At 39.5% G+C, this 26753-nt stretch overlaps 1 protein-coding gene across 6 annotated transcripts in view; it reads left to right on the forward strand.

The window, feature by feature from the left end:
* LOC122564370 (lysine-specific histone demethylase 1B) overlaps window positions 1-26753 on the forward strand; it is a 107614-nt gene that overhangs the window by 10852 nt on the left and 70009 nt on the right. For all 6 annotated transcript variants that reach the window (XM_043719147.1, XM_043719148.1, XM_043719142.1 and 3 more), the window contains exons 3-8: window positions 4113-4234; window positions 10259-10348; window positions 16680-16791; window positions 17394-17510; window positions 23043-23081; window positions 25478-25691. In XM_043719147.1, coding sequence (XP_043575082.1) covers window positions 4113-4234; window positions 10259-10348; window positions 16680-16791; window positions 17394-17510; window positions 23043-23081; window positions 25478-25691 — 694 coding nt within the window. The remainder of the gene's footprint in view (window positions 1-4112; window positions 4235-10258; window positions 10349-16679; window positions 16792-17393; window positions 17511-23042; window positions 23082-25477; window positions 25692-26753) is intronic.

Genomic DNA, 26753 nt, shown 5'->3' on the forward strand with positions numbered 1-26753 from the left:
GGCGGATATGGAAGTGTCCCGTGGGGCCTTGGAGGGAAGTAAGGGGGGAGGTGTGGGCGCAAGTTTTGCATTTCTTGCGTTTGCAGGGGGAGGGTGGTTTGTTTGGGGGCGTAGACCTGACCAGGTAATCATGGAGAAAACGGTCTTTGCGGAAAGGGGTGGGGAGGGAAATATATCTCTGGTGGTGGGGTCCGTTTGGAGGTGGTGGAAATGTCGGTGGATGATGTGGTTAATGCGAAGGTTGGTAGGGTGGAAAGTGAGGACCAGGGGGGTTCTGTCCTTGTTACGGTTGTAGTGATGGGGTTTGAGGGCAAAGGTACGGGATGTGGATGAGATGCGTTGGAGGGTATCTTCAACCATGTGGAAATTGCGATCTCTGAAGAAGGAGGCCATCTGGTGTGTTCTGTGGTGGGACTGGTCCTCCTGGGAGCAGATACAGCGGAGGAATTGGGAATATGGGATGGCATTTTTGCAGGAGGTAGGGTAGGAAGAGGTGTAATCCACTGTGGGAGTCGGGTTTGTTAAAAAAATGTCAGCATCAAGTCAGTCGTCATTTAATGGAGGTGGAGAGGTCCAGGAAGGGGAGGGAGGTGTCCAAGTCAGTCGTCATTAATGGAGGTGGAGAGGTCCAGGAAGGGGAGGGAAGTGTTAGAGATGGTCCAGGTGAATTTAAGATCGAGGTGGAATATGTTGGTGAAGTTGATGAACTGCTCAACTTCCTCGTGGGAGTACGAGGTGGTGCCGATGCAGTCATCAATGTAGCGGAGGAAGAGGTGGGGAGTGGTGTTGGTGTAACTACGGAAGATGGACTGTTCTATGTAGCCGACAAAGAGACAGGCATAGCTAGGGTCTATACGGGTGCCCATGGCTACCCGTTTGGTCTGGAGGAAGTGGGAGGATTCGAAGGAGAATCTTCGTGCTGACTGAACTCTACCCATACAGATTCTGTGTCTTCTGACTCTGTATCATGTCTTGCTATCAAATTAATTTCATTTCTTATTAATAAGGCACTCTCTACCCATCTGTCTGACCTTTTCAATAGGATGTTTGTCCTTAGCTATTTAGTTCAGCCCTGATCCCCTTGCAGCTCTGACTCCAGAATACCCACAACTCATAACTGTCAATTTCAATCTACGCTACAAGCTCATTTACCTTGTTTTGTATACTGCATAAGAACAGACCTGTGTTGACTGCCCCCCTCACCTTGCAGTTGTCCCTTTATCTGCTGTGCCTGACACTTCTCATAGTCTCGTATTACATGTTATGGAAATTTAAAACACTGTGGCACCAGTACTGCAGCCCATGTCCCGTGAATTCAAACCTGCTTCTTCCACACAAATCTTTGAGTAATGTATTTTCCTCTTTAATCTTGTTGACTCTGCAATTTACTTGTGGCTCAGGTAGTAATCCAGTGATTGTTGTCTTTTTGGTTCTGCTTTTCAGTTCAACCCCTACCTGCTCATATTCAATCAACAGATTTCTTTCTACTTATGTTGTTAGTACCAATGTGGACCACGAAAATTGGATCTTTCCCCTTCCAATCCAAGTTCCTCTTCAGCCCAGAAGAGAGATCCTGAATCCAGAAACCAGGCAGGCAAGACATGTTTAGGACACTCAATCCTGGCTACAGAGATCAGTGTCTATTCTCATAAATATACTATTCCCGATTACATTTTTGTTTTCTCCCCATTCTTAAGTTGCTGCCCATTCCAGTATGCTGTAGTCAGTTTGCTCACCCTCCCTACAGCTCCACTCTCAAACACAGGGAGCAAGAAAGTCAAACCTCTTAGACAAGCTCATAGTGTCCTTCAGCACTACCCCCTGGATCCCTCTATCTAATTTGTTGTCCCTGATTGAATTTGAGGTAGTTAATCAAAGGGGTGCGATTGCATCGTGAACCAGTGTCGAGGCAACTCTAAGACATGTGTGGTATCTTAATGGTTAGTACTGCTGTCTCACAGCACTAGTGACCCGGGTTTGATTCCAGCCTTGGGCAACTGTCTGTGCGGAGTTTGCAGATTCTTCCTGTGTCTGCATGGATTTCCTTCAGGTGCTCTGGTGTCCTCCCACAGTCCAAACATGTGCAGGTAAGGTGGATTGGTCATGCTGTATTGCCAATAGTGTCCAGGGGTGTACAAAGTTGGTGGATTAGCCATGGGAAATGCAAGGGTATACTGATAGATTAGAGGGGTGGGTATGGGTGGGATACTGTTTAGAGGGTTGGAATGGCCTGCTTCCAAACTGTAGGGATTTAATGAAAATAGTAGCTAGCACCAAGCAATGAACTTGGGGTTTACCTGTGATGTCACTCTTTTGTGTTGGGCCCTTGCTTCTGGGTTTCAATTTATCTTGTTTAATAAAAATACTTCACAAAGTATTAGCCAAAAAAAAAGCAGAAGTACCTCTTCCTGTCTGCACTGAATTTCTATGTTGCCTCCAAATTCGTCAAACTATATACTCCACTTGGGTTGTGTCGCGTGCAGATGTGACCTCTACTTCCTTACTTGTGAAGCTTACTGATCGTGTGCTTTCGATAGACGCTTTCTGAAACAGGGCTGAGGTGAACTTAGATGGCCCACACTAGTTAGACTTCAGTAGTACTTAACACCTATTAAGACCCTGTCCAAGCTTCAAATGATTGACTGACAACTGTCCATCTGTGAGCTTATTAATCTTTTCACTCGACTACTGAACTTTAAACTTTTAAAACGGAGAGAAAAAAATTAAACAATCTATTTCTACATTCCTCCAAATTCTCCAAACATGATACTCGCTTGGGCTGTGTTATGCTGGATGTGATCACTCTTTACTGACCACACGAATGTTAATGATTGTGTGCTTTCACAGGCCCTTTCTCAATTTATTGATGCACAGAATTTATTGTTCTCCACTAAAGATGCAATTTGCATTGTACTACTTGCAACCATGGGAAGATGCAAGATGGATGTTTTTGCAGCTTTGCAGATTAATGTGAGCTGTTGTAAGTGAACTATGCTGGATATAGTATGATCCCCATAGACTATAGAAGATTGTAGCATTTGATCGAATTGGTTTAATATTACTTGTCCTCTCAATACATTGTAATGGTCTGTAATTGTATTTTTATAATTTGGAAGCAGTTGTTTGGTAGTACAAAACTTAAATGTTCTAAAATGACACACTTTGACACTTTTTAACTTGTACATATCAGGATAATTCACAAGAATACTAATTTTTAAACCAAATGGGTTAACTCTGATTACTTGAGGCATTGCTCTGATCAGTGAACTGGTGAATGGCTGTCGCATATTTTGTTCAATTGAAACAAGTACAATGTGAGTACATCTTCCTTCTGTCTGCAAATGGCAAGATCCTGTATACAAATATATGTAGCTTCTAATACATGCAAATGCACCAGGCTGCTGCCCAATATTCTGTTCTAAATTGGTCATTGGCATAATTCTTCTCACTGAGATTATCTAGCCAAGAAATGTCAGCAGAGTTGTCGGTCATTATCTGGTGTGTTGGATATCGGACTCAACATACTTAGTTTAAAGATTAAACAAAATCTGACGATAAGCTATCAATCATCATTAATGGGTGCATCCCTCGATGACAATATCTCTACTACAGTCTCCATGCCAACAGATGAGTACTCTCCCTAGTATAAATGTTTTCCCCTTCAATTTCTGTTCTTGTGAATTACATAAAAATCAAAGAGCAGAAATAAGGTTTTTGGTCCTTTTGAGCCTGCTGTGTCATTCATTATGATCATGGTTGATCATCCAATGTAATAGCCTGTTCTGCTTTTCCCCCATGTCCTTTGATCCATTTAGCCTTGAGTGGAATTTTCAGCTGCTTGAAATCGGACAGTGTTCAGATTCAACTGCTTACTGTGGTAGCAAATCCTGCAGGCTCACCACTCTGAAGAAATTTCTCCTCATATCAGTCGTAAATGGTGTACCCCATATCCTTAGAATTGTCTTGTTAAGTGCAAGATGGAAAGCTTGGGCAAAATGTCTTTTTTTTTAAACAATATGTAATTTGAAAAATAATATGAACTTGAAAGCATTTGTGGAGTGTGAGATCCAAATTTCATTGTCAAATTCATTTTGTATTTTCTTATAATGAAGGTCAAGAAGAAAACTTTTGAAACTGAGGAAGAGGAAGAGGGTTCTGAAAAAAAATATAGGAAGTGTGAAAAAGCTGGCTGCAGTGCAACATATCCTGTTTGTTTTGCAAGTGCTTCAGAGAGGCAAGTGAAGTTAATTCTGTTAATAGGTTGCTACAATACGGTGAACAGAAGAGCTATAGTCCAGCTGTTCAGTTGGAATCTCTTCAATTCCCTTTGGACAAGTAATGTAATAATCAATATTATTTTCTGGTATTGGTGCAGTTTTGGGATTTACAAATGCTGAGTTTTCAATAGAGTGTGTGCTTAATGGAATTATGCTATTGGTCAGAGTTCGTGAATTATGCTATTGGTCAGAGCATGAATTTAACAGGAGTCAAAATTTTTTTTTTAAGGTCTTTACTTTTAGTTTTCAGTTTCATTTTCGGTTTTGATTTTCATTCTTCTTTGAGATGTAGTCAAATTAACATATTTGGACTTTTTGGAAGCAAAATTGGAAGAACTCATCAAAATCTTTAATTATCACCCTTCTATTGAACTTGAATTCATGAAAAGCCATTATTACCTGGATTGCATAGCATTTAAATTGACACAAGATGACAGATATGAATAGGAAAAAGTCTCTTAAATAGCTAACATGCACACTTCTGTGCAAAACAAGCCATCACCCTATCTGTGCTTTCCATGGATTGTTGCCATCACAACTGAACGTTTGCACATTTGTCCCTTACACAGTCACTACGCCTCCTGTCATTCCCAGTTTGTGAGATACGTTGAGATTTAACATTTAAATGCAAATCTAGATTAAATTCTGTTCATTATAATAACATCCACTGCAATTCCCCTCTTGTGCAAGGAATTCATCACTTCTGTTTTCAGGTTTAGTTAGCTGAGTTCCTCTGTCTAGGCAGCCTTCTTCACTACTGCTGCTCACCTGTATGCTGCCATGAGCGCAGGCTGTTGATAGACTCACTATAATCCTTAGTAGCAGGAAATGCAAGCAAATGCTAACTTGTGGTTGGAGGATCAGCTCCTTATCGATTCTGTCAATTCTACCAACAGCCTTGTGGCAACCATTTCTCTGGTTAGTCACATCTGTGATTGCATTTTCCAGGGTGTTCGGGGTGCTTCAGAAGCTGACTTCACTTGTCACATGTGAACTTCTATGTAGATTTAAATGGTGACATCTAATTATTGTACTCTCTTATAAACCTTCTATGATGTAAAACTTTATAATTGACACTTCATAATTGTTCTATAGAAGAATGTTTGGAATAGAATTCTGGTATGTTTTCAATAGTATGTAGCTTCAGGATCATTTTTGGAAATGTTTAGCTCCTATCATTCTTTGTTCAGACAGTGTGTAAGGGTGAAATGTGTATTGTGCTACCAATATGTTATTTATAGATAAACTCTGAAGCTTTATTTTTTGCGGGCTGTCTGAAAGTATCTATTTCATCTTCGGGTGATGGTGTCCTTCTGATGTTCAGGGTAATAGGATTATGTTAATTGTATAGCACAGAAATAGATTGTTCAATCCTACTTGTCTATGTTCACATTTATGCTCCACTTCAGACTCTCCTCATTCCTCATTTAAATCTACCATTGTAACTCCATTCCCTTCTCCCTTGCATCCTTGTCTAACTTCATCTTAAATGCACTGATAATATTTACTCAACCACTTCCTGTGGTAGCAAGTTTCACATGCTCACTAATTTGGGAAAATACTTTGTTCTGAATTCCCTATTGGATTCAAAATTGGGTGCTGCCCCATTGTTTACAAACAAATGTGTCTTGAAACTCCAACTTTCCTTTCAGTCTTGTTGGTTAAATGAGGTATGGCATGCATTAGCATGTCCCAGAGGATAGTTTCAAGGTGATATAATTAGTGAAAATAAGTTAGAATTGAGTTATCCTCTGGTAAATTAGTAATTCACTGCTTGCTATTTGTGTTTGTCAAGTGAGCTTGGACTAAATGCGTGCTGAAAGGTTTGTTAGGACGTTCAGAGCCGAGATTGCTCCCTTCATGCCAATGACCCTGTGCATCAATGCTCATACCTTGGCTTTGTCATTGCTGTGTATACTCTTCACATGTGTACTGGTCTGTATGCTTTTGTTAATTACCTAACTAAAAATAATTTTCTAATGGTTCCAGTTTGTGTAAACACAATTTTTTTTGAAATTGGAAATTGTTAATATATTCTAACTTGGCTGAGGCCGACACATGTTTTTGTGTAAATAGTTTATTGATTATGCCAATCCAGCAGCTATCACTCTGAGTCTCTCCTTTAGGTATTTCTGGATCAACCTATTCAGAGATGTTATGACCCCTCTGGAGCAGGGACTTGAGTCCTGGTCACCTGGCTCAGAATTAGGGATATTATCACTGCATCACAAGATCCCTCCTCAGTTCTTGCTTGTATAGAAGTTAGTACAAAGTTGTATCTCCTGGTTCAGAGGTAGAACGAATGTCATGGTCTACCAGACAGCAGTGATCCCTGTGCCCCTGTTTGTTTTGGAGATTTGAGTCCAGGTAGGCCACATATTTTCTTTCAACTGTTCAGGGAAGTTATGACTCACCTCTGGAGCAGGTGGGACTTGAACCCTTGGCTCAGAGGTAGAAATGCTACCACTGCACCACAAGACACTACCATTTTTACTTTGGAGGGGTGCTTTGTACAGATGGTAAGTATTCCTGCCAAAGGCAGCCAGAGATTCTGAGTATTATAAGTAATCTCATGAGTGACACGAGCATAAAATTGGCAAAGTTCTTGGTTTTTTAGGTCTTGCTACTTTGAGAAATGACGTTGATGTGAAGCTGCACAACAAGAGCACTCCTCATTTACACCTTGTTTTTCTAATCAACCTGTTAGCGATGATATTACACACTTCTGTAGCCGGTAGGTCTTCACTAGGTCTACTGGCTCAGGGATAGGGACACTACCATACACCACAAGGGCCCCTTATGCTAGTGTTCCAGGAATCAGTTGCTAAATACATTGAGATATTTTAATCAACCTGATCAGAGGTGTTTGTATGCACCTCTGGAGTAGGTAGGACTTGAACCTAGGCCTCTGGCTCTGCCATAGGAACACTACTACTGAACCAGCCTGTTCATCAATGTTATCGCACACCTTAACCAGGTGGGAGTTGAATCCATGCTTCTGCTCTAGAGATGAGGACACAACCACTGCACCACAAGAGCCCTTCTCATTTTCACCTTTATATATCCAGACATCAATTAATCAATTAACAGCCTATTTCCTTTTCAACCTTAACTTTAATTTATCTAGCATGTAGCCACAAGTGAATAGTTCACCTGTGCAGTTGTCTAAAATCTGCACAAGGAAGTCTCTTAGTGATGATGGGGAAAGATTAAACTTTCGTTTAAGGATCTGAACCTGAAAGGGAATTCGGAAAGGAGAAAATTGAGCTGATAATGGACTATATAAATGGAACCAAAAGACATAATGATAAAAAGACAGGATTCAAGGTACTCTATCTGGTTTGTGTGTAACATTTGCAGCATGGATGGTAAATAGTTGACACAAGTAGAAGAAAATTAACTTGATTTTGTTACCTTTGTGGAGATGTGGCTGCAGGTGGTCAAGACAGTACCTAAATGTTCAAGCATATTCAACATCTTGGGAGGACAGGCAAAAATGAGAGGTGGGGTTGTGCTGTTAATATTGAATGGGGGTCAGTACATTACTTTGAGCCAATCTTAGTTCAGAAGAAGATGTACAATTAAGTTGCATAAAGAAATGGCAAAGATATTTGTTTACAGGCCATCAAATCGTCTAGATAATATAAAGCATGGTATGCATCTGGAATTTACAGATACATACAATAATGGTAATGCAACATTTGTGGGCGACTTCAGTCTCTGTGTATTTTGGATAAATCTAATGTGTACCAGTATTGTGGAGAATAGATGCTTGAAATGTATATAAAGAGAGTTTTCAAGGTAAAAATAGCTGGAGAGCTCTGGTTTATTTTTGTTTTGACTGCTCAGCTAAACCATCTACTTCAGTTAACCCTCAGTTGAGTGACTGTTCCCACATCCTCTATCACTCAAAATCTGAAAATGCCCTTGTTAACATCGACCAACTTAACTGATCAGCTGTTTATCCCACCAGACTCAGCTATTGCGCACCATGCCCATGTTCATTTTATTTTTCACTTTTACTCCCCACCCCATAAATTTGATCTTCATCAAAATCTTATTGATGTTCTCAGAACTTGCATCAAGTCTCCATCCTTCTGACCCACATTAAATCTGAATTCCCCAATGAGTTTAAAATTTTTATCCTTCTGTTCAGATCATTTCATGATCTTTCCTCTCCCCCTCTCTCTGAAGCCTTTTCCCATTTCTCCTCTCGTTCTGACCTCATGGTGAGAAAGAAGTTTGTTGTACATTATTGGTAGTCATGCCTGCAACTTTCTCCATCCTTAATTTCTCAAATCTTTGGTCATGCTTCTAGTCTGATGTTCAGTTGGTAAGACACTTCTCACTCTGTTTCTATTGAATATTGTCCTTGTAAAATAACTTAGGATATTTTACTATATTAAAGATGCTATATGATTGCAACTTCTTGTTGAGGCCTACCTACTTGTAATAGCATAGAATCCCTACAGTGGAAACAGGCCATTTGGCCCAACAAGTTGACATCGACTTTCAGAAGAGTATCACCATCCAGTTCCATTACCCTACCCTATTACTTCACATTTCCCCTGACTAATGTACCTAACCTACACATCCCTGAACACTGGGCAATTTAGCATGGCCAATTCATCTAACCAGCACTGTGGGAGGAAACCGGGAAACCCACGGGGACCATGTGCAAATTCTATACATAGTTGACCGACGTTGAAATCGAACCTGTGTCCCTGGTGCTGAGAGGCAGCAGTGCTAACAACTGAGCCACCATTCTGCTCATAAGATGTTTTGAGATGGCTAGTATTTTGGAAGAATTTTAGGAGCTGGTCTAATTTGCATGCAGGGATTATGTTCTCACATTTTCGTTTAGCACAATGATATTACATTACAGTCATGTAATGTTGCTAAATATTTAGAGATAACAATTACATTTAAATACTACTGTTCACAATTGTAAAGTTTCAAAACAACTTTCAGCCCCTCAGTACATTTTTTGAAAAATGTAATCACTGCTGTAATATAGGCAACAGGGCAGTCAGCTGATTCACAAAGTTCCCACAAGCAACAATGTAATATTATCAAAATACTTTTTTGTCATAGAATCATAGGTCTGTTTTCATGCTGTACAACTCTATCAGTCCAACTTGTCCATGTCAACCAGATATCCTAACTTAATCTAGTTTCATTTGCCAGCATTTGGCAAATATCCCTCTGAAGTCTTCCTTTTCATATACCCATCCAGATACTTTTTTAAATGTTGCAATTGTACCAGTCTCCTCCACTTGCTCCAGCAGCTCATTCCATACACTCACTACCCCCTCTGTGGAAAACGTTGCCCCTTGGATCCCTAATAAAACTTTTCCCTGTCACCTTAAACCGATGTCCTCTAGTTCTGGACACCCCCACCCTGGGGGAAAAACCTTGTCTGTTCACTGTATCCATGATTTTATTAACTTCTACGCTCCAGGGAAAATAGTCCCAGCCTATTCAGCTTCTCCTTGTAGCTTAAACCCTCCAACCTTGGCAAAATCTTTGGAATTTTATTTTTAACCCTTTCAGGTTTCACACCATCCTTCCACAGCAGAGAGACATGAATTGAACACAGTATTTCAAAAGTGGCCTAACCATTGCCGTGTTGATTTAGGAATAGGTATGGGTTAGAACTCAGAAATTCTCCTGGATTTCTGCAGAATGATGGAATTTGAACTGTTATGTCTGCCTGAGATAGCAGACAAAGTCTCCATGATTAATGCCTTATTTGAAAGACAGCATCATCAACAGTGCACCAGCCTTTCAGCAATATACTGAAAGTTGGGTTAGACTTTTGTACTGAAGACTCTGGATTTGAATGCCCTCTCTTATTACTTGAAGGCAAGAGTGCTACTACCTAAAACTCAACTGACACTGAAACATTCAGAATTGATTGTGTTTAAATTTAGAATGATTTTGTTTCTTTTAAATTCCTTTCTGTGATTTGTCATTTTTAGATGTGCTAAAAATGGTTATACATCACGTTGGTACCATTTATCTTGTGGGGAACATTTCTGCAATGAATGCTTTGATCATTGTTACAGAAGGTAAGTTCCTAGAAGTTGTTTGTACCTTAAATTGTTTTTGATTATTGTTTCTGAACCGAAGATGCCTGCAGATAAACCTGTTCGTAAACCTGAAGTGCTTTTAAAAATATATTCAAGTTGCACTTATTAATATATGAGAAAATATCTCTGGCAGAATCTGACTTCAAGTAAATTTATTTTTCTAGAATGCCAGCACTGATTGGGAATATATCTGAAATAAGATGTGAATTCATTAGGAATAGTCAGCATTGTGTTTGACAAATTTAATCAAATTTTATCAAATGCATTTGATGTACTCTGTATGTCAGGCTTTTGATAAGGTCCCTCATGGCAGACTGGTCAAGAAAGAAAAGCCTGTGGAATCCAAGGCAAAATGGCATGTTGGATCCAAAATTGTCTGAGTGTTAGGACGCAGATGATAATGGTAAAGGATGCCTCAGTGACTGGAACTCTGTTTTCAGTGCGGATCGGCAGGGCTTGGTCTTAGTGCACTTACTGTTAATGGTGTACATAAATGATTTGGACTGAAATGTGGAGGGTATGATCAAAATCTTTGTGGCTGACGCTAACATTAGTAAAGTAGTGAATAGTGTGGAGGATTTTCATAAATAGTGGAGTCGCTAATGAGGGGACGTGAATTTAAGGTAAGAGGTAGAAATATAAGAACACAGTTGAGAAATGTTTTCACCCTGTGGATGGTGGGAGTCTGGAATTCGCTGCTTGGAAGAATAGTTAAGTGAGAAACATTCTTAACATTTTAAGCAGTATTTAGATATTCGTTTGCATTGCGAAATCATCCAGATCTATGTGCCAAAAGCTAGAAAATGTACTTAGTGTATTCAGATCTTTGGTGCACGATCATTGGGCTGAATGGCTCCACCCTTTGCTGTGAATGTCTATGAACCATTTAGAACAGATGAGGAATTTCTTCACCGAGAGGGTGGTGAATCTTTGGAAGAGGTTGGTTGATTGATTCATCATAAACACATTGTGGGACACGTGGGTAGTATAGAAAAATCGTGTTGAAGTAGAGCAGTCATGATCTCATTGAACTGTGCAGAGGGCTCGAAAGTCTGAATGGCCTATTGATCCTATTTCTTAAGCTGTCTTGAATTGATTTGGTTCAATGGTTTTGCTCCAGTCAAGATTAGTAAGTTTTTAACTACATTTTAGATGTTTTAGGAATTACCTATTTGGTTATTTTGCTGTCCAGTTTATCAATGGGTGATATATACACAAGCTCCCTGTAGAAATTCAGCACTTTTGGCAAGAATTTGCTCTCCTTCCCCCCCCCCCTCCCGGTTTACATCGCCCCCTTTTTCTTTATATTAATCCCCTTTTTTACCTTACTGTTGAATATTACCTTCGGGGGGGGGGCGGTGGGGAGAGGGATTTATTTATTTGTTCTCTACTTAGCAATTTTCTCCCCCCACCCCCCCCCTTGGCCGGGGGGTCTAGTTAATATTGGTGGGAGGAGGTGGTTACCTTTTATCCTATTTTATTTCTGTCTTTAGGAGCGGGGTTGTTTTCCCCTGTTATTTTGTATTATTATATTTAATTATTACTTGTTGAGGTTGTAATTTTATAGTTATATATCTTTATACATGGTATTAACATTACCAAATATATCCGGTTGGGGTGGGGGGGGGTGTTAAGGTGCTCACTGTTAACTCTAGCTCTGTAGTTACTTGAATTTTCTTCATCCTATCGAGGGGTGCCTGGGTCAAGGGTGGGGCACTGGTTGGGAGAGGATATGATGGAATTTTGGAAAGGAAGTGATACCCCCTGGGAACAAGGGGGAAAATCTCCATTTAAATACTTTTTTTAATTTAAAAATAGATTTTTATTGTATTGATGTGAGTGTATTAAAGAGCCTTTATTTTTGTGAATTTTATATGCCCTATGCTCGGGATGTTCTTGATAGGATTTCCCCTCCCAAGGGGTCTCTGACTTGCCAGGACGATTATGGTTAATCAGTTGGTTAAATGGTGCACCTGGAATGTCAAAGGGAGTAATTCACCAATCAAAAGGAAAAAAATATTATCAAACCTCAAGAAAGAAAGGGTTGATATAGCTCTCCTACAGGAGTCACACCTGAACACTTGAAATTACGACATGATGGATTTGCTCAGGCCTTCTTTTCTTGCTTCAGCTCATAAAGTAGGGGCGTTGTTATTCTTATTTGGAAGAATTTCCCTTTCAAAATCCTAAATCAGATAAAAGACGAATCTGGACGATATATTCTGATTAAAGCCCTTCTAGATGGAGAGGAGTATGGGATCTTAAATCTGTGTTGTCCCCTGGCACATCCTTTTAAATGTATAACGGAAGCCTTTTCAAAATTGATGGCTCTCGGTGCTTGTCATACAATTATAGGGGGAGATTTTACTTGTATTATGGATCTGGAAATAGATAGGATTCCCAAGAGAACTGCAGGAGTACCTCCCAGATGTAGACAATTGGTGGATTTGAACAAAGAATTAGGATTAGTAGATGTATGGAGATGCCTTCACCCACAGGGCAGAGATTTTTCTTTTTACTTCAATCCACATAAATGTCATACCAGAATTGATATGTTTTTTGCCCCCTCGATTTTTAAAAATTCTATATCATCCTGTATAATAGGCAGTATAGCAATTTTTGATCACGCTGCTGTATATATGGAAATCAAGGCAAAGAACAATGAGGCATCCCCCTGGCATTGGCGTATGGACCCCTTCCTGATGAAAGATAGTAAATTTGTAAAGTACTTCTCTCAAGAATTTAAAACTTTTTTAGAAATTAATTCAGGTACGGCTAGCAACCCATCAATGATGTGGGAGACCATCAAAGCTTACGCGCGAGGTTTGATCATTTCATACTCGGCGACCCAGAAAAAATTAAAGGGAGAACAACAGCGTCTGCTCGAAGCTCGCTTAAAAGCAGCTCAAACAGCATACGTTGACAGACCTCCTATTATCAAATTACAAAGGATTACGCCCCTTAGGTCAGCTCTGAACACCACGCTTACCCAAACGGCTAAGAGGGAAATATTATTTGCAAAACAAAGGTTATATGAACTTGGCGATAAACCTGCTAGATACTTAGCATTTCTCGCAAAGAGAAAAAAGGCCCCTTAAACTATCATGTCTGTCAAGGAAAGTATGCGTATTCTGACTCATGATCATAAAAGGATTAACGCAATCTTTAGAAAATTTTATTCTGATTTGTATAAATCGCAGGATTGCGAAGACAGAGCTAGGAGGATGCAGTCATTTTTTAAAAACCTGACCTTTCCGCACCTAACTCCGGAACAGGTATCGGTTCTGAATGTCCCCTTAACAAGCCAAGAAATACTTGACGCAATCGGGCAATTTCAGAGTGGTAAGGCACCTGGCCCAGATGACCTTCAAGCTAAATTCTATTAAGGATTTACAGGAATATTGATTGGTCCACTTATGGACATGTATAACTACTCATACAGTCAGGGCTGTCTCCCGCTTTCGCTGAAAGAGGCGAATATCTCTCTTATTCTCAAAAAAGGAAAGGACCCAGAAGATTGCCCGTCATACAGACCAATATCCTTGCTAAATGTAGATTTTAAAATCCATTCTAAAACATTAGCATTGATGCTAGAAAGGGTATTGCCACACATCATAAAGGCGGATCAGACGGTTTTATTAAGGGCCGGAGATCATCCAATAATGTGAGAAGGGTTTTGAATGTGATTCAAGCCTGCCATCAGGGAAAGATACCAGGAGTAGTAGTCTCATTAGACGCAGAAAAAGCATTCGACAGTGTTGAATGGTCATATTTGTTTTACACATTGGAAAGGTTTGGCGTTGGAAAGGTGTGTACCAAATGGGTTTCAGCACTGTATAGTGATCCCAAAGCAGTTGTGATTACCAATGGATTAGACTCGGATAGCTTCAGTGTGGATAAGGGCTGCTGTCAGAGATGTCCTCTTTCGCCATTGTTATTTACGCTAATAATTGAGCCACTAGCAGAAGCTATATGGGCTGACCCTAATATAATGGCCTCGAGGATTGGTACTGGTAAACATAAAATTACCCTTTATGCAGATGATGTTCTTCTATTTCTCAGTAATTCTCTGACGTCCGTGCCTTGCTTAATCCAAGTTATTAATACATTTAGTGTATTTTCAGACTATAAAATTAATTTTTCAAAATCCGACGCGATGCCAATGGGTGGCTTTGCTAGTATATCCCACTTATTGGACGGATCCCACTTTCCCTTTCGGTGGTCTCTGGAGGGTTTCTTATATTTAGGCATTTTTATCTCCCCAGTATTTGGTCAGTTATACAACGCTAACATTGTGCATTGGCAGGACCTCCAGCGATGGGGAGACCTTCCAATTTCCTGGTTAAGCAGAATAGCACTAATTAAAATGAATGTCCTGCCCCGTCTCCTGTTCCCTATGAGAACGCTTCCGGTGATGCTGCTGAGGCTGGCACTATTTAAATTGTATGGCTGGCTAGGTTCCTATATCTGGAATCATAGACGGCCCCTCATTAAGCTGAAGATGTTACAGCTTCCACAGGCAAGGGGAGGATTGGATTTTCCAGATTTTAGGAAATATTAGTTAACTTTCCTATTAAGTTACATAGCCGATTGGGTCTTGTCTGACCCGCAATCAATCTGGCTGGACATCGAGGCTTCTCAAGTAAAATGCCCAATTATTAACCTCTTGTTTTCAGACAAGAGGAAAATCATCATGGATCACTGTAAAAACCCTACAATACTAAATACAATTAAAGCTTGGAATATAATACGGCAAAATGAGGGCAACTCACATAAAACATCCCCCTCTGCTTCGGTAGTGGGAGCATGGGGATTTCAACCAGGGCTTACAGATGCCACATTCAAACTCTGGAGATCCAGGAGTATCTCCTGTTTAGGGGATCTGTTTAAAGAAGGGGTTCTGATGTCTTTTGAACAGCTGCATCAGAAATTTGGATTACCTAATGGTGATCTCTTTCGATACTTCCAAATTCGAGATTACATACAGAAGAAGGCTACGTTATTAGATAGTCTTTATAAATCAGATAGAGAACGTAGAGTGTTATGGCCAATAGGGGTATCTTCGGTCAGCACTATTTATCATTTATTACTTAATGAAGTATTTATTTAAGATTTAATTGAGAGATATGGACAATCTGCTTAAAACATGGGATCAGGATTTGGGACTGGAAATCTCTATAGAAATGTGGAATGACATTTGGGAAAATGCCAGAAGAATCTCCATCTTCAACAGAACTCAGGCCATTCACTTGAAGATACTTCATAGGGCCCATCAAGCACCGGACTGATTGGCAAAATTTAAGGCAGGAGCATCTCCAATGTGTCCCAAATGTAAAATAGAGGTGGGCACTCTTGTACATTGCTTATGGACCTGTCATAAGATCAGTAGATATTGGACTAAAGTAGCAAGTGCTCTGACAGAAATCTTAGGAACGGAAATTAAAGTGGATCCTGGATCTCTCCTTTTCGGCTTTTCGAACTTACCCTCCCTGGATATGCATAGGAAGAGATTATTTTCCATTCTCTCTTTCTGTGCAAGGAAAAATATTTTGGTAAACTGGGTGGCTGAGGCCCCCCCTGGACTTTAGAATTGGCACAGAATAATCATGGAATGTACTTCCTTACAAATATGGTGCACCAAAAGACCGAATTATTCCATAAAATATGGCAGCCCTTCTTGAATTACATAAATACAGATATTTTGGCCATCCTAACAAGGGATTTTATTTAATTGAGATGGCAAACCTGGCTGGTCCAGGGCCCCTTGGGAGAAGAATCCCACACGAATACGGGTTTTGTTATGATCTGATGTTAACACATTCCGAGCACGTATCTCATTACTCAATTTCTGTGTTATCCGTCAGTTTTTATTTCTTCCCTGAATAATGTAAGAGACTTAATTATACACTCTGGTTAGTTGTAGGTCAGATTAGTAGTTAGCTGAGTTTTCTTTTCTCTCGGTATTTCTTTTTTTTCTGTTTGATAAATTTTGGTTATTATTTATTGAAGATTTAATTGTATATCAATGTTGAAACTTGTTTTTTTTTATTTGTAAATTTGTAAAAATATTAAATTTTCAATAAAAATATCTATATAAAAAAGTACGGTGTCAATAATAAGTTTGATAGGCATGGCAAGGAAATGAAAGCAGAACTCGAATAATTAATCTATTCCTTTTAATATTAATGCAGATCTTCTCTTTTCAGCAGAAATGTACCTTCCACATAAATTTAATAACTAAAATTTAACTTTTACTGTATTAGTAGTCCACACTAATTTTTCTTTTTATTTGATTTCTTTAATCTTCTAGCCACAAAGATGGATATGAGAAGTATGCAACTTGGAAAAGAATTTGGACCAGTAATGGCAAAAGTGAACCTAGTCTGAAAGCATTTATGGCTGATCAGCTGGTTCCTTACTGGGTAAGCTCATGTCCAAATTAATATTCAGATTTAGTTTGTGAAATTGTAGAAAGGTACATTAAAAAAATTGTAGAAATAGACATTTCATTACAACATAATGAATGTTATAATTAATGCACAAAGGAAAGATGTCTTAGGTTATACATTTCTGAAGCAGTAGTTTTGCAAAATGCTTGATTGTGAAAAAGATGTCTATGTTTTTTCAATTCAAGGCTAGTATAGGACAAGATGAAACCACACTGCCTGTGAAGCCTACTTTCCATAGCTTCAAGTGCTCAATTCCATTGAGCTTGTGAAAATTTCATCTGGAGGTCAGGGAAGTCAGTAAGTGTGAATGAAAGGCAAGGTTTTCTATGTAGTTTTAGCCCTGATGTGATTTATTTTGAGCAGATTAAACTGCACAGTCCTTAACAGTGCTGAAAGCATAGTTTTAACAATGGCTAGTTTCTCCTTCTTTCTTCTCTGTCCAGGCAGTCAAACATTTGTAATGTCTTGTAAATCAGTTTGGTTATGGTACTATGTTACATAAGCTGGTATTCATTTTTAATCAACAGCGTGTTTGAATTGGTGTATCAATTGATTCTTTGATTTATCTGTAACAGGTACAGTGTACTAAGTCAGATTGTGCAAAATGGCGTCAGCTAACAAGGGATGTCCAGATGACAACAACATCTGCAAAAACATACCGTTGCGGCCTGAAAACCCATAACACTGTTAAGGTGAAGCATTGTATATTCATCAATTGCTAAGTTGTAAGCAGTAAGGATTCTGCGTAATTCAAGATGGAGGGTAGGAAAAATGTCTGGCTGTAACAGGTTGCTCCTTTTTTTGGGTATTTTAGGTGTTGGAAGTGATTTCCTCAAATACCAGGAGCAGCAATTACTGTTTTATATGCTGCTGCATTGTTTTGGAACTTTGGTGAAAAAAAAAGTCAGAACATTACATGGTAAGGTCAGTGCAGGAGAGAGCGAGAGAAACCCACACTGCTCCCTGACACAGCAGTGAACCTGTGCAGTTACTGCCTTTGCTGTTTAATTCATGTATCACTGGGCGCTGGAGTCCATCTGGGAAAATGAACAAAGTGAAGTTCACAACTGATCGTGGAGGAACCTGTTTAGGAAAGGTCACAGCACAGAGACAGATAAGTGAAGAGTTTAAAGTGTAGTCTTGGGGTCTAGCTGTAAGCCTATAGTAGTGAGTAGAGTGGCTTCTTTCTTGATTATATGTTTTATTGAGTTATGTCTCTTGACTAAACTTAAAAATATAAGCCATAAGTATTAAGTTAGCCTGGAGCAATGTTTTGTAGAGGAATAAGACCAGGTTATTTTCTGGAGATTGGAAGAAACAAAAATGGCATTGAATAGAGTATGCTCTTCTTGTCGGATGTGGGAGTTTAGGGAGAGTTTACGGGTTACTGAGGATTATATCTGCAATGAATGCCGTTGGTTGCGAATCCTATCATATCGAATGGAACAGTTGGAGCGACCGAGGCAATAATGAATTTACAAGGGCAAGGGGATATGATTGATGGCAGTTAATAGGAAGGGAGAAAAGTCATAGATACAGTCACATTAACTCTAGGAAAGATGAAAGAGGTAAGCAGGTACTGAAGGAGACTTCTGTGGCTATCCCCATTTCCAGCAAGTATGCTGTTTTGGAAAATGTAGAGGCTGATGGATTCTCAGGGGAATGGAGCACGAACAGCCAAGTTTTTGGTATAAAAACTGGCTCGAATGCAGTGAGAGGTACGTCGGGTTCTAAGGGATCGATTGTGTTAGGGGACTCTCTAGCCTGAGGCACAGACAGACGCTTCTGTGGCCAGCAACAAAAAATCAGAATGGTGTGTTGCCTTCCTGGTGCCAGGATCAAGGATGTCGCAGAGGGTGCAGAATGTTCTCAAGGGGGAGAGGGACCAGCACGAGGTCATCGGACACATTGGAACCAACGACATAGGAAGGGAAAAGGGTGAGATTATGAAGTGAGAATACAGAGTTAGGCAGAAATTTAAAAAGGAGTAGTAATATCTGGATTATTCCCGGTGCTACGAGCAAGTGACGATAGAAATAGGAGAATATGGCACATGAATGCATGGCTGATGTATGGGAGAAAGATTCACATTTTTGAATCGTTGGAATCTCTTCTGGGGTGGAAGTGACCTTTACAAAAAAGATGGATTGCACCTGAATTGGAAGGGGACCAGTATACTGGCAGGGAGATTTGCTGGAGCTGCTCGGGAAAGTTTAAACAATTAAGATAGGTGGGTGGGACCCAGGGAGATAGTGAGGAAAGAGATCAATCTGAGACTGCTACAGCTGAGAACAGAAGCGAGCCAAACAGTCAAGGGCAGGCAGGGACAAAGCAGAGAACAAGGTAGGACTGATAAATTAAACTGCATTTATTTCAATGCAAGGGGCCTAACAGGGAAACTCAGGGCATGGTTAGGAACATGGTACTGGGATATAATAGCAATTACAGAAACATGGCTCAGGGATGGACAGGACTGGCAGCTTAATGTTCCAGGATATAAATGCTCCAGAAAGGACAAGAGAGGGAGGCAAGAGAGGCGATGGAGTGGCGTTTTTGATAAGGGATAGCGATCCAGCTGTAGAGGGAGAGGATATTCCTGGAAATGCATCCAGGGAAGTTACTTGGATAGAACTGAGAAATAGGGAGGGATGATCACCTTATTGGGATTGTATTATAGACCCCCTAATAGTCAGAGGGAAATTGAGAAATGAATTAGTAAGGAGATCTCATTTATCTGTAAGAATAATAGGATGGTTATAGTGGGGGATTTTAATTTTCCAAACATGGACTGGGACTGCCATAGTGTTAAGGGCTAAGATGGAGAGGAATTTGTTTAGCATGTACAAGAACATTTTCTGATTCAGTATGTGGATGTACCTACTAGAGAAGGTGCAAAACTTGACCTACTCTTGGGAAATAAGGCAGGGCAGGTGACTGAGGTGTCAATGAGGGAGTCCTTTGGGGCCAGCGACCATAATTCTATTAGTTTTCAAATAGTGATGGAAAAGGATAGACTGGATTTTGAAGAAACACCAATTTTGGCGGTATTAGGCAAGAACTTTCAAAAGCTAAATGGGGGCAGATGTTCACGGGCAAAGGGACGGCTAGAAAATGGGAAGTCTTCAGAAGTAAGATAGCAAGAGTGCTGAGTATATTCCTGTTAGGGTGAAAGGAACGGTTGGTAGGTATAGAGAATGCTGGATGACGAAACATATTGAGGGTTTGGTTAAGAAAAAGAAGGAAGCAAATGTCAGGTAAACACAGGATAGATTGAGTGAATCCTTAGAGTATAAAAACAGTATGTGTATACTTAAGAGGGAAATCAGGAGGGCAAAAAGTGGACATGAGATAGCTTTGGCAAATAGAGTTAAGGAGAATCTAAAGGGTTTTTTCAAAGGGTTTTTACGGCAACTAGGGAGAGAATAGGGCCCCTCCAAGATCAGCAAGGCGGCCTTTGTGTGGAACCGCAGGAGATGGGGGAGATACTAAATGAGTATTTTGCATCACTGTTTACTGTGGAAAAGGACATGGAAGATATAGACTGTAGGGAAATAGATGGTGACATCTTGAAAAAATGTCCCTATTAGCCGAGGAAGTGCTGAATGTCTTGAAGTGGATAAATCCCCAGGACCTGATCAGGTGTGCCCTAGAACTGAGGGAAGCAATTGCTGGGCCTCTTGCTGAGATATTTGTATCATCAATAGTCACAGGTGAGGAGCTGGAAGACTAGAGGTTGGCTAACGTGATGCCACTATTTAAGGGTGGTCAGGACAAGCCAAGGAACTGTAGACCAGTGAGCCTGACGTCGGTGGTGGGCAGGTTGTTGGAGGGAATCCTGAGGGAAGGCAAGGACTCATCAGGGATATTCAACATGGCTTTATGAAAGGGAAATCATGTCTCGCAAACTTGATTGAGTTTTTTGAAGAAGTAACAAAGAGGAATGATGAGGGCAGAGTGGTAGATGTGATCTGTATGAACTTTAGTAAGGTGTTCGACAAGGTTCTCCAGGGGAGACTGGTTAGCAAGGTTAGATCTCATGGAATACAGGGAGAATTAGCCATTTGGATATAGAACTGGCTCAAAAGTAGAAGACAGAGGGTGGTGATGGAGTGTTGTTTTTCAGACTGGAGGCCTGTGATTAGTGAGTGCCACAAGGATCGGTGCTGGGTCCACTACTTTTCGTCAATTATATAAATGATTTGGATGTGAGCTTAAGAGGTATAGTTAGTAAGTTTGCAGATGATACCAAAGTTGGAGGTGTAGTGGACAGTGAAGGAGATTACCTCAGGTTACAACGGGATCTTGATCAGATGGGCCAATGGGCTGAGAAGTGGCAGATGGAATTTAATTTAGATAAATGTGAGGTGCTGCATTTTGGGAAAGCAAATCTTAGCAGGACTTATACACTTAATGGTAAGGTCCTAGGGAGTGTTGCTAAACAAAGAAACCTTGGAGTGCAGGTTCATAGTTCCTTGAAAGTGGAGTCGCAGGTAGTTAGGATAATGAAGATGGCTTTTGGTATGCTTTCCTTTATTAGTCAGAGTATTGAGTACAGGAGTTGGGAGGTCTTGTTATGGCTGTACAGGACGTTGGTTAGGCCACTTTTGGAATATTACTTGAATTCTGGTCTCCTTCCTATCGGAAGGGTGTTGTGAAACTTGAAAGGGTTCAGAAAAGATTTCCAAGGATGTTGCCAGGGTTGGAGGATTTGAGCTATAGAGAATTTGAATAGACTGGGGCTGTTTTCCCTGAAGCGTATGAGGCTGAGGGGTAACCTTATAGAGGTTTACAAAGTCTTGATCGGCATGGATAGGGTAAATAGACAAGGTCATTTCCCTGAGGTGGGGTAGTCCAGAACTAGAGGGCATAGGTTTAGGGTGAGAGGGGAAAGATATAAGCAAGACCTACCGGGCAACTTTTTCACGCAGAGGGTGGTGCATGTGTGGAATGGGCTGCCAGAGGAAGTAGTGGAGACTAGTACAATTGCAACGTTTAAAAGGCATCTGGATGGGTAAATGATTGGGAAGGGTTTGGAGGGATGTGGGCTGGGTGCTGGCAGGTGGGACTAGATTGAGTTGGGATATCTGGTCGGCATGGATGAGTTGGACCAAATGGTATATTTCCGTGCTGTACATCTCTATGACTCTTAACTCTAAATTCTTAACATTGATTCCTTAGATGACCCATCCAGTACTTCCCATGAGTAACTCCTTTAACTAGAATCCCTTCCTTTATCAAAAATCCTTTATGCCCATGTGCCAGTTTCTTATCTGAACCTTCATTTGTGTTAAGCTTAGCCTGGTCTGAAAGACAATTATTTTTGCTAAAGTTCTTCTGGAAGTTGTCATTCGAACACTCTATTCCACATCGGAGATGCCACTTTCTCAAGGGAAGTAAGAGTTTGACAAACCAGAACTACTACCAAATTCTCCCAGATTGACTGATTGTTATTGTGTATATAATTCAAGTTTATAATTGATGGTTCATTCCAGTACTTCGCGTGTAACTGAATTAAAATTAGCATTATGCCTTAATCTAGTTTCTTACTCTTTGAATAAAGCATTCTGCTTACCTGCTAGCAACCTACTTGTAATTCTCCAACATTCAATGATGCCTCAGAATTGACAATTTTTCTTAAAATTTCATGTTTTCTATGAGTGTTTTGAGATTAATGAACTTTATCTTTGGTGATTTAATGTTTTTGTGTGCTTTTAAGAATTCTGCCTTCACTATTAACTTTGCCTAGATGTCATGATGTTGTTTTTCCTTGTGAATAATTTATGGAAGTTGTTATTCAGGATGTTCACTGCTATGTTAATCCTTGTTTAAGCCTATATTCATCATTTCACACCTAGTAAAGTATTTGACTTCTTCATACTGAGACCAAAATGAATATTTGAAACCTATAGAGCGGCAAGATGCATTGGAGGTTTAAGTTTGTATTTGACTTGCATTTGGCTGAGTTTTGAACAAAGTGCAAATTACATTTTTTTTGCAACTATCCACTAAGCATTTCCACCATTTAAAATGGAATTTGAAATGTAAGAAATTGGTTAGCCATCTTGGCTTATCTTGAGGAGTCATTAATATTTGAGGAATAGTTTAACTGCTATCCCTTTTGATCTGGAATGGGATATATGTGAGGAGGAGTCAAGTTGGAAAATGTATATTTATCCTTTGATTTCCATGTAACCTAACCAACTTTTTATTTAATGTCCATCCAGAGTGAAAATTCAGATCCTTGCTCTTTGTCTGAAGACATGGTAAGTACTAATTATAAATCCAAATGAAGTTTTTAGCTCCAAGCTAAACTGTCAACAATAGCACGTCTATTTAAGGTGTCTATCATGTTGTAAAAACTTTCAAAGTGCCTGGCAAAAGCAATATCAATCAAATTTGACAGAAACATATGAAGTAGTATTTAACAGATAGTCAAAGAGGTAGGCTGCAAAAGTGACTTATGGAAACCTTGGTAAGATTAGGGAGGGAATTCCAGAACTTTAAGATTAAGCAGTTGAAAGCACAGCAGCTATTGATTAAATGCTTTGAGACTAGTTGTAGCAACACTGATTTTTGAAATCTTTTAAGGGTGGAGGAAGTTGCGTAGAGAGGGACAGTAAACCCATGAGTGGATTTGTAAGAAGAATGAATAATTTTAATGATAAAACACTGGTGCTGGAAATAATCAGGAGGTTAGGTTACATTTATGGAGAATTTTACTACACCGTTTGTGGCCACACTTATGGTGACACATGAACTCAGCTTAGGAATTTCTTCGCCTGTCTACTTCCCTCCTTTAGTAAGGCATTCCTGAAAACCTACCTCTTGGTCAAAACCTTTGGTCACCTGACATAGCACATGTATATTTGGCTTTGTGTTCTTTTTAAAATGTTTTTTCATGATCCCATGAGTTGGTTTTGGATGCTTCTTTTCAATTAAATATGTTGAATATTATTATTGTTCATTATTTTCCGGAACTGGGAAAACTGTTCAGAGATATAAATGCACACTTCTGGAGCAGGTGGGATTTGACTTGAATCTGAGTCTCCTGACTCGGAGGGAGGGACACTACCACTGTGTCATATGATGACAAATGGGGGAAAAAATTCAGCTCTTGTTTCATACTAATTGATTGAATTAATTGGAAACAATTTTCATTTACTAAACTTCACACTTTAGACCGTGGAATTAGAAAATGATGGAAATTCTCAGCAACGCTGGCAGCATCTGTAGACAGAAACATTGTGGATGTTTCAGGCCAATGATCTTTCATTTCTGATTTTGAATTTCTAGCATTTGTGGAATTTTGCTTTTTAATAAAATTGTACCTATATGAAATGTTATCTTGGAAACCAGACCAGGTTGTAATACACTTGTGAAATTAAATATCAGCATAGATGTGAATTAAACTGCATTTGGTCAAAACATCAGTGGTTGTGATCCGAATACAATGTTTAATATTGTGTCATCTCGTACGTGATATTAAGTGTGCCCTATCTTTAAGGCATTAATGAAGGGTGATTGCTAGGTCTAGGTAGGGGAGGCTCTTTGATAGCATACGTGGACAATACTAGGGCTCTTGTGGTGCAAGAGCCTACCTCTGAACCAGGAGGTCTTGGTTCAAGACCCATCTAGACCAGAGGTGTGTAATAACATCTTTGAACAGGTTGATTATAAATATCTACCTGGCAAATACTTGCAAACATTTCTGTTTGGTAACTCATCATGATTTAATCTAGTTAACGTGTATGAGAGGGTTTATTCTGTAGTATAATGTACTAGTTAGGTGAACCATATGATCCGAATATATTTGAAATTCTAATTAAGTATTAGATTTAAAAACAATGTTTTTATTGGCATTTTTTAAAATCACCTTTGAAGTGTTTTCTGTTCTTTTGGATACTATTTCACCGATTACCTCTTGATCTCTCCTAAGAAATTGTATTTATGAGAGTGATGGCAGAGCTTGAGGACTAACTACATTTTATTTGAAAATTGATGCATTTTTTATTAGAAGTCAGGACCAGATTCCCGTCTAATTCTTCTCCCAGTAGAGGGTGCTGAATATTTTGTTTATAACTGCTCTGTTGTTTGCAATTCATGCAACTTAGCGCAGACCAGGAACTGACCTGCATGGTTCAGCCACATATCCTGAAGTGTATTCACTCACTTGGCAACTGTTCAAAAAAAATTTGAAAGTAAACTTTAAATTAATTTTTTTTTAAGTTATTTTGGCAAATTGTCAAATGATCCACTGATTCATACCTTCCTCCTGTATTGTGTAAGAGGCTGAGAACTAGTACCATTGTGTAGGTTGGTTATTTTGTTAAGAGCATTTTAAAAATTAATGAAATATAATTGGAAATCCAGTTTAAGTTTAATTTTGATCATTTCTTACAACTTTTAAAATTGTTTTCTGTAAGTTTTTTTTCTTTAATTAGGTATGTTTAATTGTAAAAACTTTGTCTTCGGCTTGTAACAAAACAAATGAGCTGTGTGGAATGAATGCTTTTTAAGATTAATTCAAGTGATCATCTGCTAAAGTACGAACAATTGATGTTTGGAGCTCTATCATTTAATTTTCTGAAATGCATTCATATATTAGGGTATTTCTAGCTACTTTGCTCACATTATGTAATGTCAATTAATTTTTTTTCAGCGAGTGAGTGAAGTTGGAGATGGTAAGTGGTATTCCATGCTCATTGTGCCTCCACTGCTGAAGGACAGCCCAGCAGCCCCCTTTCTTGGTGCTTACTATCCAGACTGTGTGGGCATGAGTCCATCCTGCAGCAACACAAATCGTTTCCACAATGAGTTCTCCAGCATGAAGATGATCTCCTCAGAGCACAGTAAAAAAAATGTGCAGTCACCAGGTAAGATGTTCCTAATCAAACTGCTAACAATATAAGCCCCAAAATGAGTCCTTTAATGAAGACTTGGGCCAATTTGAAGGATTAACTTCTGACAGTGGTTTAAAATTTTCTTTTTCAGTACAAATAGAACTTTGTTCTAAAATCTGAATCTAACAATTTATCCTGATTTATCTTGTTATCACTAGATTCCAACCTTGGCATTTCTCCCACCAACGAAAAAAATCCATGTAAACTTCTGCAGTTTCTGGCAAAATTGAGGAAGAAGGATGGTCAAGTTCACACATTTATTGATGTGTGAATGATGATGCTTCTCAACTTGTTTTCCTGACCACCTATCCAGAGAACAAGAGTAATAATGAGTTGGTCAGAATTAACAATAAACAAATTGAAAGTTGCCAGATAGTTTATTGATGCAGGTTTTCTACTGGCCAGATAGTTGTTACACCAGCTTAGGTAGGAGTTTTGCATTGGGACCTTGTGGAACCCCATCAAAGATGCTGCAAGAATATCTGGAAAATTGACTTTTCCATGGGCAATTTCTTTACGCTTGGAACTCTCTTCAAAAGTCTCTATTTTAAATCAGACACTTCAGGGGATTCTGCTGAAGTTAACTTAATAGTTCCTCAGGGGAAGTTAGTGTTTAATTGAAATGAATTTATTGTAATATGTACCAAGGCACAGTGAAAAGTTTTGTCTTGCGAGCAATGCAGGCAGATCACATAGTTAAGTAGCATAGATCATAAATAATAGGTAAACAGCAGCAAAAATAAAAACACAGGTACAGGCGAATGTTAAGAGTTTGTGAGTCCATCCAGTATTCTAACAACAGTAGGGTAGAAACTGTTATGAAACCTGTTGGTGCGTGTGTTCAGGCTTCTGTACCTTCTCCCCGATGGTAGAGGTTGTAGAAAAACAGTGCCAGTGTGGGATGAATCTTTAAGAATGTTGGTGGCCTTTCCTTGACAGCAGGCCTGTAGATGGATTCTATAAATTGTGATTGTCCGGGCCAAATTCTCCACTCTCTGTAACTGTTTCTGATCTTGAATGGTACAGTTGCCCTGC

The sequence above is a fragment of the Chiloscyllium plagiosum genome, chromosome 29, assembly GCF_004010195.1.
Source record: "Chiloscyllium plagiosum isolate BGI_BamShark_2017 chromosome 29, ASM401019v2, whole genome shotgun sequence".
Lineage (NCBI taxonomy): Eukaryota > Metazoa > Chordata > Chondrichthyes > Orectolobiformes > Hemiscylliidae > Chiloscyllium > Chiloscyllium plagiosum.